The sequence below is a fragment of the Quercus suber genome, unplaced genomic scaffold (genome assembly GCF_002906115.3).
Source record: "Quercus suber isolate HL8 unplaced genomic scaffold, Cork oak 2.0 scaffold_171, whole genome shotgun sequence".
Classification (NCBI taxonomy): domain Eukaryota; kingdom Viridiplantae; phylum Streptophyta; class Magnoliopsida; order Fagales; family Fagaceae; genus Quercus; species Quercus suber.
The window spans coordinates 42,553-57,741 of NW_027069631.1; the positions used below are offsets into that span (position 1 = coordinate 42,553).

A 15,189-nucleotide genomic window follows, 5' to 3' on the forward strand; every position below is an offset into this window, starting at 1 on the left:
GCTATGTAATTGGGGTACAAGAGTAAATTCATACAAATTACATTTTTTTTTCATTCTTTTACTTTTCCCTTAACCAAACAAATGAATTTTCCATCTCTTCATTTTTTCATTCTCCTAACCAAACACATATGAAAAAAAATCAAATCTCTTCCATCCTCTCACTTTTCCATCCCTTCTTCATTTTTTATCATCCTACTTTTCCACCTCTTCAACTAAATAGACTCTGAGGATTTAATCTCTTATAGTCTTATGGCAACAAGTTTGGGGCAACAGTTTTTATGGGCCATGGAGAAAGAATTTCGGTAATAGTGTAATACTATTACCGAAATTGTTAAACTTGTCGGTTTCACTCTATTCATTTTTCTTCTATTTTAGTGATACCCATTCCAAATTACCAAAATTAATATTAGATTTTGTCAGTTTCTCTCTCTTCTTTTTCTTGTATTTCGACATCACCAACTCCGAATTTTACACCTCTTCTCATTTAATTAAAAAAACTTTGTACAGTACACATAAAACTTATAAACTATAATTTTTACAATATTTAGTAAAAGACTCCTCTTACACTCTACTTTTTAAAAAAAAATAGACTTTTAAAGCATTTGCATCAGACGTACCAAACACAAAAANGGTTTTTTTTTTTTTTTTTTTTGGTGATTTTTTTTCTTGGGTGGGTTCCATTCTCTATGGTTTGGTTGGTTTTGGATGTGAGTTGCGTTAATTGGATGGGTTCTAATTGATTTTGGGTGGGCTGTGGTGGCTAGCTAGCTAGCTACTGCTTGGATGAGGGGTGTGATTTTTTTTCCCCCCTTAATAGGAGATAGAAATTTTTTAAGTTATTTTAATAGGTGATGTACTAAATTAAAACATGTAATGTATGATACGTATATTGTAAAGTAATGTTAAAAAAAAAAGTAACTATTTAAATATATATATATATATATAAAGTAGCTTATAAAATAGATGCGCTGATTAATAACGCTGTTTTAGTAACGTTGTTTGTATTTTTAAAAATATGTATAAATAAATAAAAATATAAAAATATATATAATGTTGTTTAAACACTAAAAATTATTGCTTAAAATTGCCTATCAAACTGCTCTAAATTTTTTTTTTTTTTTTTGTAACGGTTGCCCTTATTAACAAAAAACAAGAAATGGCCCCGTTTGGTACGCCATTTCAAACAACATTTTTTAGTTTTTAAACAGCATTTCACGCATTTCAACACACTTTTTCACCCACACGTATTTCAAAAAATAATAAACAACAATTTTCAAACTACTCTACCAAACACCCGCTAAATATCCGTATTTACCCTGTGCGGCTGTACTGAAGCACCGAATTTGACTATATATTCATTTGAGAGAGAGAGAGAGAGAGAAATGGGTTCTGTGACGAAAATGCCCCTGAATAAAACCGTGGGGAATTGGGGCTTTGTCTTTTTGTAACGTCTGTCCAGCTTTCACTGCAGCAATAGCCATTCAACACCTGTGTCCTGCAAAGGGATAATTCTTATATGCTGTGAGAGTAATACTCATATAAAAGAATGAGGGTGAGCCTTCTGATAATGCTTACGTGTGGGACCTACCCTCAGATGAGGGGTGAGCTCTACACGTAAGTACTATCATGGGTCCCATATGAGAGGTGTGAAGATTGCACTGGAGCACTAAAGTTTGTTTTTTCTCTGCGAAGGTATAATTCTTATCTACTCTCTTTTTTTACATTTTTTACATGAGGGTGGGTCTCATGATAAGATTCACGTGAGGAAACGAAGTTTTTTTCCCTGCAAACACACACAGAGTATGACCGTATGAGGCAATGCTTGGAAATGGAAATGTAAAGCAAATGAAACAAACAAAAACCCATAAAAGTTTTTCAGTTTAACAAAAAGGAAGAAAAAAAACCCATTACTGCACATCCATCTTTAAGTCCAATTTTTCCAACTCTTCTCAATATCAAACAATGGCTGAACCCCCAAACACCATCTTCAACTTCAGAGAGGAGCTCATGGTTTTCCCCATAGGTGACCATAAGCCAACTCTGAGACCAGCCCATTTCCTCAACCCATCTGTGAATCTCACTGATGAAACAATCTTTGAGCTTCCTTCACTCTCTCCCTCTTCACTGCCACCCACTTTTGAGCCCTCAAAATGGCCTTTGAAGCTCACATTCAATGGTTTGCGTTGGCAACCACCAACAAATTGGAAAGCTTGGGTCGATTCCTTGTGCCCCAAGTATCATTCTATATGGAAGAAAGCAGGTATTTTTGAAGCCATCATGAATTCCACATACACAATCCGAAAAAACGATGATTTGGTTCTTGGTATTGCTGAGAGATGGTGTTGTAAAACCAATACGTTTATTTTTCCTTGGGGTGAAGCAACACTCACATTGGAGGATACAATGGTTTTGGGTGGTTTCTCTGTTTTAGGGCACTCTGTTTATGTTTCTTTGGAAACCCAAGAGTTGAAGGAAATAGAGGAGAAGCTGGTTCAAGCTAGAGTAGAAACTGGGAGGAGTAAAGCTCGTAAGGCTCACCCGTTGCAGTGGATGAAGTCGCTAAGGAATAGTGGGAGTGAAATAGAGCATGAAGCATTTCTTGTTATGTGGTTGTCAATGTTCGTTCTTCCTAATTCTAACTTGATTAGGAAGCAAGTTTTTCCCATTGCTATTCACCTTGCTAGAGGAACTCGAATTGCGCTTGCCCCTGCAGTTCTTTCTAGCATTTACAGGGATTTGTGTCTGTTGAAAAAAACCATTGTTGGTGTGAACAAATTTGACCCTGGTGATGATGAAAATAGTGTGTTAGAAGTGATCATTCGGTCACCGTTTCAACTAGTTCAGCTTTGGGTATGGGAGAGATTTCAAGCATTGCAGCCAAACCCCAAGTTGGTCATATGTGGTGAGCCTGTGTTTGCTAAATGGCATAGAGTTAAAAGTATGAATGTTGAGAATGTGAGGTTGGCTCTAGACTCGGCTGGAGACACTTTTCTTTGGTGTCCTCATGCTTTGTATACTTGTAACTCGGATTTCCTGAGATTTTATGGAGAAAAGGAAATGTGGGTACGGGTTGATCCTAATTTGGATGAAGAAATTGAGGCATTTGCTAGGTGCTTGAGGGTGTCCCAGCTTGTTGGACTTGGCTGTATAGAAAAGTACTTTCCACATAGAGTTGCAATGCAATTTGGAATGGATCAAGATGTTCCAGGTTGTGTTACTCAACGCAAAAAGACTCCTGAAATTGCCTGGAACGATTACAGCAAGCTGATAAGTGATGTGAAATTATATGTTCCATCAAGGTATTGTGAGAGTGGTGTTACCTCTCGTTACTTGAAGTGGTGGAAGCAATCAAAAATATCAGGCCAGAAAGACTCGATTAAGCTTATTGCAAGAAGGCAAAGAAGCAAGAGAGTGCTCAATCAGGCACCACAGGCTTCGAAAGGCAACGATGGTGATGTTCCTCCTGGTTTTCCTCCCAATTTTAACAAGGTTAAAGCAGGGAACTCTGTCAATGTAGATAAACGTAAACCAACCGTTGAGGAAGACATAACAACACAGAAACAGGTACCAATGTCTTCAATAGGAAGGAAGGGAGGTAATGATGCTGATGTTCCGCCTGGTTTCCCTCCAAAACGTAAAAAGCTGGAAGTAGGGAACTCTATCAAGCAAGATAAATCAGCAAGTGAGGGATTGATATCTTATGGCATGCACGAAAGTGTAGGTAAAAGTTTTTCATGTGGAAAAGATGGAGTCAATGATGGAGCTATTAGGGAGATGGAGCCAATGATGAAACCTGTGGAAATACTTACAGGTGAAGCTGAAGTAAGAGGTTTAGAGAGAGCCATGGAAGGTACAAGTGAGGCCAATGCAGGAAGTGTTGTTTACAACAGGGTGAACATCTATGATAATGAAGGAGAAGGTAGTAGCTTCAAAGCTGAAATACCAAGACTGGAACTTGAAGGTCGGATTATTAGGCTTGAAAGAGAGGTTGTTAAGCTAAAAGAAGCAATTTTTGGCAACAGGTTTGAGGAAATACCTACCAGAGAATGCAGGTCTGCCTAATAGCAGCACAACAAAATTTCTTTGCTTAATTTATACGGATAACTTATGTTATATATGGTTGAATGCATAGGATGAAATAAAAGCAATAGTTAGGTGCTTATAGCCTTGTACTTCTAGCTGAACTTGATCCTCTTACATTAAGTAGAAACCTTTTTGGGATGATTTAGTGCACATGCATTAGATCTTTTAGATTATTGGACAATGATATGTCTCTGTAGTCACAAATGATGGTAGTGTTGAAATCTGTTCAGCAGAAGACTGTGTAATTAACTATCACAAGAAATGGTAGAAGAAAGATATCTAATGGTAGTACTTAAAATTTTATTGCTCTTTTTACAAAACTTTTTAAGTTCTAGTGTTAAGAATTTCAAGGCATTTCTGTTTTCATTTGCTCTTCACTTTGATTTCTGCCTTGCAAGTGTAGGCTTCTTTGAACTTTTTAATTCACCTGGAATCAAACAAAGCTCATTGACTAATGGTTTATCCAATTAAGTAGCTACTAATGGTATCTTTAGTTTGTTGTACCTTAACTTCTTTTATGTGGAACTCTTTATTACTGTTCAAGAACTCATGTTTTAGTCCATTACTTAGCTCTATGTTGTCTTCGGGTCTAGAAAGACCCATTTGACACTTATTTGGTTATTCATAGTGGCAGTGGGTTGTTTGGAGTAGATTTTTGTGTATCAAACCTGCAGAATTTGACATTTCAAAATTTACATGTTCATCTCTCTTGAGGTAAAAATCATAGCATACATGGAATGAGAGACTATGCTCATCCGAAGCAAGTCAGATACTCATCAGTCATCATAGTGTACGTGGGACGAGAGACTACTCATCTGAAGCATTAGTCAAATACTCTAAAGCCCTGAACGACTATCAAATTTTGATTACTGATAAATTATTACTTGATTCCAAAAGTATACTGTGTTTAAATTTAAGATCAATGATAAATTATCAATCATTCTAAAAAAGTTAAGGTGTCAAGGTAATGATTAATCATTTAGCCATTGTAACTATGATTGGAAACATAGAATTGCCTTCATCTTTTTACTAGAAGAGAACAGGACTTTGACCTAATGAAAGCCTAGTGTGGCCCACGTATGACACAAATTCTAGACTCATACAACACTAGACGCCAAAGCATGAATCTTACAATCAACACACTGGCTTAGAGCACCCGTGCGGCTAAAAATTAAGTTATTTAGCATCATAAAAATTTATTTTTATTTATTTTATTTATGTGTATGTTTGGATTTATTTTATCTTTTAATATAATAAAATAATATAAATATCATAATAAAATAAGATATTTATTATAATAAAATAATATATTTACTGCATACAGTTATTATAGTCATACATACAACCAAACAAAAAATAACAAACTTTCTTTTTAGCTCTAAATTTCCGTGCACATCTATAAAATATGTGCACTGTAATAATAAAGCTAAAAAAATAGTTTTACCTTCTTGTATAGTTATTTTTGTATTTTAATAAAGTTAAAATAACCATATAGTTTTTTACTGCTACAAATGCTCTAGATGTAAACGCTAATAATGAAGCTAAAAAAATAGTTTTACCTTCACGTATAGTTATTTTTGTATTTTAACAAAGTTAAAATAACTATAGTTTTTTACTGCTACAAGTGCTCTAGCTTTTACAAGGCACACACCGTCTCACTTGCAGTCACTTCACTTAAATACATTTGCACACACTGATACCTCACTTCTAGACACCTAGGTACTGACACCATGAGGACTTTCTTTGTTTCACACTATGATTTGGTGCTGTTCTACACAAATGAGCTACTTTAGCTGCAAGTCGGTTTAAGTCACCGACATTGTAAAATTCATCATTTTTCTGTCAGTACAGCCCCTATTTTACAAACACCCAGCCCCTAAGATTATAGGTTCTAGCATACTATTTTATTTCTTCCCCAAGACGTCTTCCAGAACAATACAAAAAGTTGTGGCTGAAATTTTCTTCCACAAAGAGAGATCTCTAGATAAATATCTCATGGAGTCCAAGGAAAGACGTTGATAGAGACTCTAGTTTGGTTCTTAGAACATTTTAAAAACAGGCTCTTAAGATGCAATTAGATATGATAAAGTGGGGTCAAAATTTGCTGACCCTATCCGATTTAAATCTAAATTTTTTGATCAGAAATAAAAATGGATTGACTTGTGATTTAACCCGATTTTTTTGCGGGTTAATCCGACTCAATCCGAATAATCCATGACCCAACATATTAAAAAAAATTCGCTAAAAAAATATTTAGACTTGCTAAGTGCATAAAGCACAAAGTACTAAAACCAATAATCAATAAATTATAGATGTTCACATTTCACATGAGACAATAGAGAAGACAAGACAATCATTAAGAGCTTCACATTCAATTTGAGTTTTACAGCCACTAAGAGCTTCACAGACATGAGACAAGACAACCATTAAAAAAAAATCTTATTCAATTTGATACGATCACACTTCATAGCTCACACACTAGACTCACTAGTAGTCTAGTACTCATTATTTACTAACACACTAAATGGCTAGACTTAGCTTGTAGCAGCTGACTAGCTGTAGTCCAAAGGCACAAACGTGACAAACCACAAAGCTTCCTCTACTCTTGCGCCTCAACCCTTCTTTTCACACTTTCACACAAAGCTTGAAGACTTTTTTCCATCATGAATTTATGACTATAAATAATTTTTATCATGCTCAAAATTGTCAAAATTATAAGGATATTAACAAGCGGCATTAAGTGTAATTTACTTCCTTAATTGATTTTATTCATTCTCTCTAAACAAGTTGTCATTGAATTGTTTTTGTAATTGAAAAAAAAAAAAAGCTTGTTTGAAAAATATGGGTTAACCCAACTCGACCCGAAACCTGATTGACCCATAATCCAATTGACCTGTTTTGACCCGTGACCTGATTGACCTGCAAACCCGATTGACTTGACCTGACCCGACCCAAACTCAACCCAAACCGCATGTTTTGCCACATCTAGATGCAATATCAAATGTCATAAAAAACTTAAGTATGTTTTTCTCATCATCAATTGGTTTTGAGGTAAAGTAGAACAACTCACGACTTGATAAGTAGTATCAAATTCAAGGTTATGAATTCAAGCCATGGGATTGTCATTGTGAAGGAGATTGTTGAGAGACCATAATTCGACTCCTATGACTACTTTAAAAACAAGTCCGTGGGGCACAATGCTGAATGCCATAAAGGACTTGAGTGTGTCTTTCTCATGACTATTTTATATATATATATATATATATGATAGAATTTCAACCTATAATGTTCACTCTAGAATGATTGATCTTATTATTAAGTTAAGACACCAATCGCTTTTTGGTATAAGCAAAATTCAAATCTTAGATATCTTATTTAATGATAAGAGATTTTACTAGTTGAGCTAACTGAAAGTTACTTCTCATTACCAATTGGTTTTAAGGTTGAATGGCACAACTCACGATCAGACAACTATTGTTCTAACATAACCTTCAAAAGTTGATATGTTGTTAATCACCCAAAAAAAAAAAAAAGTAATTGAGACGTTCATTTATTATATTTTTGAAATCTACCGATTACATTGGTTATCAATTTTCAATTTGTAAATAATATATAATAAAATTTATTGTATCATTTAACATTTCTCTTTTATGAAGCAAATTGGCTTAGGGTGTGTTACCAAAAGAATCTCCAAGTTGATGATTATAATAGCCTCACATTAGAAATTTTAATATTGTATTTTTTATATTATTTATAGATAAGATAAAATTCTATATATTATTTAATGATAGGATAAAATTTTAACATATAATATCCGTTTTATGATAATTGTTGTTTATTATCAAATCAAAATATTAATTAATTTTTGTTATAAACAAGGTTCAAATTTCAAATTACTTCTTCAATAACGAAAAAATTTATCAATTAAATTAAATAAAACTCACTAAAAAAGAATTGTAATTGTTTAAAAAACGTACTAAAAAAAAATCTGAAAAGTTACCCCAAGTCACCTCAATATCTTTTAACTGTTAAAATAGACATCTAGGTCCTCCCCAACTTCTCTTAAGATTAGGCGTTTTAGCATCCTGAGGAATTTTTTAAACAACAAAAGAAGTGGTGTGTGTGTGTGTATATATATATGTACGGCTCTTGTAATTTTTGTTATATTATGGAAAAAGTGAAACCAGAAATTTTCTCCTAATTCTTAAATTTTTGGTAAATGTGAGTGGCAATTGTTCACCACCCTTTCCTTTGTTTTGGTCCGTGTCATGCGCTTTTACGCGTAAAAAAATTGAAAAATAAATATAAAAATTAAAAGGATTCTCAACCTTGTAATTAAGATTTTAAAAATTATATTCGGAGTGCTTTAAAAGTATTTTAGAATAATGTGCACCATTAGCTATGAGGCTTGGGTTGAGGAAACCCCCAGCTTCTTAGAAGCTGCTATTGCCTTTGATGCTTCTGTTTGTAACTGAACTTTTCCATTCCTCTTTTATTAATACGAAGGCAGAGTTTCTCATCAAAAAAAAAAAAAGAAAAGCAAATTTTAGATATTATATATAAATATGATTTAATTTGTAGTCAGAAAATTGATTAGAAAATTATTGTTGATTGCGATTTGCGTGCATAACAGGGGTGGAGCCAGGAGGGTTGAAAGGGGTACTTTACCCTAACAAAAAAAAAAAAAAAAGACTCTCACTTTAATACATGTACAAACCCTTAACACCAAGAAAGTAGGGAAAAAAAACTTCTCCCAGGTGCCAAATTATATTACTTTTTCACCAAATTTACTATTCTCATTAGTTTTATCTTACCATGTATGTCTTCACCCATTTCATTGTTCCTTTTTTTTTTTTTTTCCAATCATTATTTTCAGTTTACTATTAACTACACTTTTCTTGTGGAACAATACTATGAATACTACAAATTTTACAAATTGAAGTGTTATCAATCATAAAAAAATTCATTCAAATATTTATTTATTATATTATTTAAGTGTCATACATTTTTGTCACATCAGTTTGTGAGCTTTTTACAGTAAAATTTATAGTTGTTTTGGCTTTGAGAAATTCTATGTCCACAACAATTTAACAACACTTTCATAACAAATCTTAAGTAACAGGTTGTTATTAGTTGTTATTGATGAGCAAAAAAGAAATTTTAGTGAAGGGTTGAAATTTGAACCAGTAATAACTTACCACTTATAATTTGTTATGAAAATCTTGCTTATCCCATTTTTTTACATGGCAATCCAACGAGTGGTCCCCATAAGTAACACATAGTTATTAGGAAAAAAATATTTAATGTCCTTCTAATACTATTTTAATCTTGCCTCCTCTCGACTAAAATTCTAGCCCTGCCACTGTTACATGATATAATCTCTATCAAAATTATTTACTAGAGTTCTCTAATTCTTCTCTCTAAGAGTGATTTTGATTCGAGTAGTTTAATAAACATGTTTCTCATATCAAACAGGGTTGGCAAGCAACCTTTGAAAGAATAATAGAAAAATGTTAAAAGTAGTACAAATTTTACTGTATAACATTTATAAATAGATGTGTCAATGAGTGATTGATGGATTTCAAAAAATAAAAAACATGATAAATGAATGTCTAAATTACTTGTTTGTGATTGATGATCATCAATTTGTAAAATTTATGTAGTAAATAGGCTGCTATTCCTAACATCACTCAAAAGTCAAAACAATTATCAAAGACAAAATCTTTCCAAAACCTTTAATGTAACCGGTTTTAATTAGTATATAATAAAGTAGTGTCAGTGATGGTTTGTGTAATGTTATTAATTACAACTTGACATTTAGTAAGTTATAAAATAAATTGTGAAAAATATTATGCGAGTAGCATTGCTTGTGAAGAATCTCTAGACTTTGTGGTTGCTTAAAATTTTTTCATTCCCTTCTTCAAATGTTTTGTACTTTTGAAGGTCTGGATATTTAAAGGGCTTGAATCTTTATTTTTTATTTTTTGAAACTAAGAGGGTGTTTGGTATTGTTGTTGAAACAATATTTTTTAGTGTTTAAATAACATTACACGTATTTTCATATATTTTTTTATCTACACGTATTTTCACAAAATAACAACAACGTTACTAGAAATTTGTTACCAAACTGGCCCAATTATGTTTTCAAAGAGCTCCACTAATATAATTATCTCTGAGTATATTTATTTTATAAGAGACAAATATCAATGACAAGAATCTAAATTTACTTGGAAAAATTACATGTTTTCTTTTGTGGGTTTAAGTGACATGTGTCAATTTTTAATCTTTAAGATTTTTTTTTTGGGGGTGGGGGGTGGGGAGAATTAGAGTCTTTCTAATCGAGAATGGAGATATCCAGAGGTTTAAATCTCCCCACCCCAACTATCAATATATAAATAAATAAAAAATAAATAAAATAATTTAAAAACCAATTTTTGCGGTGTTGAATTACTTTAGTGAAACACTTAAATTTAGATTGGTTCAATAAATTTGAGGTAACAATTACAAATGGGCTTAAATTTGTTTTGTTTTGTTTTTTTTTTGCAAATCATAGTTATCTTAAAATGGTTTCTCATCTAACACTAGGAGGTAGTATCTCCTTATAGTTGGCTATGATGATGTCCCGTTTTTAAGGCATAATACAAATCATGATATATAGGGGCCTAAAAAAAAGCATGTACAGAATCAATATCCATTTTGCCTAAACGGATTTATGAAAATGAGAGAGAGACAGACAGCTAAGAAAAGATGGGCGTAAGCCTCCTTTTCCAAATATAGCAAAATTGACCAAGTCATTTGCCAATTCGGAGTCAATGGATTTGTTGGAGAAATGAAGCAAAACATAATAATGGGATATTCTTCTTTGGTTTACTGAGGGACCAGCAGGAAGATCTGGTTTTTCCGGTGCCTAGGAAATTGATAGGGAAAAAATGGATTGATTTCTTCATTTCAAAGTACATTGCTAGTGCTATTTGAATTTGATCGAACATCTATAGAGGTGCCCGTATAAAGTTTTACGACAATTCAATGCGAGGTTTTGATGATCTTTTGAATGTGGATGTGGAAGGGTTGAAGCTGTAGAGGGAAGAGGAAGATGAACTGCTTTACTTGTTGTATGTCACAAGAGAGAATCAACAGAAGGTCATTGAAAAAAAGCATTAAGGAATACCACGACACCAAAACTTTAGCCTCATTCACTAAGCTCTCCTTCAAATCTGGTAAATTTTTTTAGTTTCAATATTATTTTTCCTCAGCCTTTGCAACTTATACTGAATTTAAAGGAAGAAAATTATTTGCCTTTCAATCATATATTCAGATTATGAGATATAAGCCTCTAGTTTTTGGTAGGTACAATAATCTTAGTTTTTGGTTTCGACATTGTTAGCAAGTGACATGGACAATATTCATGTACAAATATCTGCATTTTGCTGTCCCATTGTCTTTAGGTTCAGCCTTTTTCTCAATCCAAGGATCATATATGTCCTCTGCCATAATAGTTATATAGAGATATGGAGATCATGCACTTCCTGGTTCCTGCAAATTCCACAAGCTCGGTCATTTAAATCAATAACCTTACAGATGTATAATATTTATTACACATTGTCACCAAATGTTTGTGAACATAAACTTTTGTATAAATCCTTTATTTTATAAACACATTTTATCTTGCAGATAGCAGTAGGCGACGGTACATAACTGAAGAGATAAAGAAGATTGGAAAGGGAAATATCTCTGCTAGGATTTTCACTTTCCGTGAGTTGTGTGTCGCAACTCAAAACTTCCACCTTGACAATCTACTAGGTGAAGGAGGCTTTGGGAGGGTGTACAAAGGAATCATTCCTAGCTCGAATCAAGTACCATTGCAATCTATACTTAAGTCTATCATGTAAAAAGAAAAGAGTAAAGGGTCTACGAAGTTTAATAATTTTGCGATTTCATCTCATCCAGGTTGTTGCAGTTAAGCAACTCGACAGGAATGGATTCCAAGGAAACAGAGAATTTCTTGTAGAGGTTTTGATGTTGAGTCTTCTTCACCACCCTAACCTTGTCAATTTGGTTGGATATTGTGCTGATGGGGAACAGAGGATTTTAGCTTATGAGTACATGCCCAATGGTTCTTTGGAGGATCACCTACTTGGTATCTCCCAAATAACTCAATTTGCATAATTTATTAAAGCATTGAATCAGATAGGAGACTTGGACAAATATGAATGAATTATCCCATTTAAAATATAGATTTTGAAATTAATAATCCAATTTAAAATATAGATTTTGAACCTTCTTTTTTTCAAACATGGTCTTTTCTAAATTAGCTAATACATATGCCAACCACTAAAGATGATTATGCTCATTGTGTGCTTAAAATGTCTTTCTAGTCAAGCAAACTAAATCCAAGACTGAATTTATTTTCATTCAACATTTTGAATTTGGCATCAAAGTCTTACTTTCAAATCTTGCATTCTGTAAAAATTTTGTTTTGCGCCTTTCATTCTTTTCTTTCTAGCAAGACAGATCATCCATGCAACATGCATTGCAGCTAGACCACAAGGTGTCTTAACAACTATTTTCTGCTACGCATAAATTTGATTTTCAGAGGCACCTCCCGACGCAGAGCCTTTGGATTGGAATACCAGAATGAAAATTGCTGAAGGTGCAGCAAGAGGGCTTGAATACTTACATGAAAGAGCTGATCCCCCAGTGATATATCGCGATTTCAAAGCATCAAACATACTATTGGATGAGAACTTCAATCCGAAGCTTTCTGATTTTGGCCTTGCAAAGCTAGGTCCAACCGGGGATAAGACCCATGTCTCGACCAGGGTGATGGGAACCTATGGCTACTGTGCACCAGAGTATGCACTCACAGGCCAGTTAACCACAAAATCTGATGTGTACAGCTTTGGAGTAGTGTTTTTGGAGATTATCACAGGAAGAAGAGTCATTGACAATGCAAGACCCTCGGAAGAGCAGAATCTAGTTTCTTGGGTATGGCTATTAGGTTGAAGTTCTCCAAACAAATCTTTTCTGCAACATAATTAGACTGCAAACTTTGCACTTTTTGAAACTCCTTCCAATGAAGAACTGAAAAATGCTCCATCAGTTTTAAGTTTTCTTGCATTCTTTTTGTTACTACAGATATGTCTAACATTTTTTTATCATCAAGCGCTTTGAATCTTCTTCAACACCATCATTAATAGATAACAGTTTGATGGTTCAAGCTAGAACCAAAACTTGAAGCCTTGAAAATTGATCACATTCGTCTTTTGCAGGCACAACCACTATTTAAAGATAGGAGAAAGTTTACGTTAATGGCCGACCCGCTGCTTGAAGATAACTACCCTGTAAAGGGTCTATACCAAGCTCTGGCAGTGGCAGCCATGTGTCTCCAAGAAGAAGCTGATACTCGGCCTTTGATCAGTGATGTTGTAACAGCTCTTGAATTTTTATCCATACACAGGAATGAAGAGGGTTCTGGGAAGCGCAGTAGCGATGCTAATCAACGTAGCAATGGAGATGTGCAGTACGATAGCTAGATGATGGTATTGAGGGAGGTCGAGAATAAGAAAAAGGTACCAGTGGAGCTTTTCAACCGTTTCATGAAATTTCATCATGTTGTTGTAAATTTGTCAAGAACTAACCCCAAGCTGAGCAGCAAATATTGTAAAAATTAATGAACTACACCAATACCATTTACTCCAATATCTTTTTTCTTTTTCTTTTTTTCCTTCTTAGTTTTTGCCCAACAATTTTTAATAATGACACCATATGATAATCATATACAACGAACTTTGTGAATATTATCATTTGAAATAAAATCATAAAATCAATTATCTAATTATAATATACAATCATTAAAAGATTATAAATATATATATATATATATATACAATTAAAAAAAAAATTAGAATCCTATACTCGTAATGTCAACTCTATAAATTATCACTTATCCAAAAGTTTAAGACTGTCTTCTTAGATACCATGATAAGTTATTGATTGTTCTAAAAGTTTAAACTATTAGAAAATTGTAAATTTAATCACTTAACTATCATCCTAACAAACTTGATTTTCTTTATTTTTTGTTAGCTTAAGGGATTTGAATCAAATCTCATCAATTTGATCATCTGTCTTTTTACATACTATTTGTATCTTATAAGTTTGAAATGGCATCTAAATCAACCATTTCACTAAAAAAACTTACAATTTACACCATTGAGATTAATATTACATTAATATTAACATGCCCAACATAACCCACCCATAAATAATATCCTTTGGGATTAGGGGAGACATTGTTTTTAAGTGAATTAACAATGAAAATGTGACGAAACAATAAGGAAAAAGGCACATTTACATTGTTATAATGGACTGATGTAAATTGAAACTAATTTATAACTCATATCAAACACCATTTTTCCCTTATGTGAGAAGGGGTGGGAGAGAAGGTATCTCATAAGACAATCTAATAAGATCTCTATCTCATAACATGTGGACCCACACATGGTTTGAGTAAGATAGACGTGTCGTTATGAAATTTGAAACCGCTGAATATTATTCATACAATATAGTTAATGCTATAAGTCTGATAGTTTTTATAACAAATTTTACAATTGATATGTTGGTAGGATATTATTAATTCTCTTATAAACAGATTACTAATAATAGTCTAATATTATTTTATTATGCACCATAACAATTTATCACCTCCAATCAATTTCAAAATTTGTTGTAAATTATGTTAGGTAACTTATTATTGGTAAACAAAAAGATGAACCACATTTGCACATGCGATGCATGTACTATAGCGTAATAGCTTGTATTGCCGCAATTCACTGATAGAATTTCCCGCCAAGAGACAATAGGGTTAACTCAGAAAGAGCAGCACCATTGTTATTTGTAACCCAATAGTTAAACAACACGTCATCTCTTGATTTTCTCATCATTTGAATAAGGGTCACGCTTGGGTATAATATTTTTCCCTTTTTTTTTTTTTCTTTTATAATTGCTTTATATGACTTATTACGATTAGAATAATCTCATTTTTACTTGAACTAACTGTTAATATCATTTTTAGATGTATTAAAATATTAATAATATCATGTCATATTA

General features: G+C 33.1%; 2 protein-coding genes across 2 annotated transcripts; both read left to right on the forward strand.

Moving 5' to 3' along the window:
* The first annotated feature begins 1,962 nt into the window (after positions 1-1,962).
* Positions 1,963-4,062, forward strand: LOC111998909 (uncharacterized). Its single transcript, XM_024031029.1, has one exon. The coding sequence runs from the start codon at positions 1,963-1,965 to the stop codon at positions 4,060-4,062; it is 2,100 nt and encodes a 699-aa protein (XP_023886797.1).
* A 6,872-nt stretch (positions 4,063-10,934) lies between these two features.
* Positions 10,935-13,836, forward strand: LOC111998873 (probable serine/threonine-protein kinase PBL23). The gene is made up of 5 exons (XM_024030992.2): positions 10,935-11,300; positions 11,755-11,936; positions 12,031-12,220; positions 12,677-13,068; positions 13,353-13,836. The coding sequence occupies exons 1-5, from the start codon at positions 11,177-11,179 to the stop codon at positions 13,614-13,616; spliced, it is 1,152 nt and encodes a 383-aa protein (XP_023886760.1). The 5' UTR covers positions 10,935-11,176; the 3' UTR covers positions 13,617-13,836.
* The last annotated feature ends 1,353 nt before the right edge of the window (positions 13,837-15,189 follow it).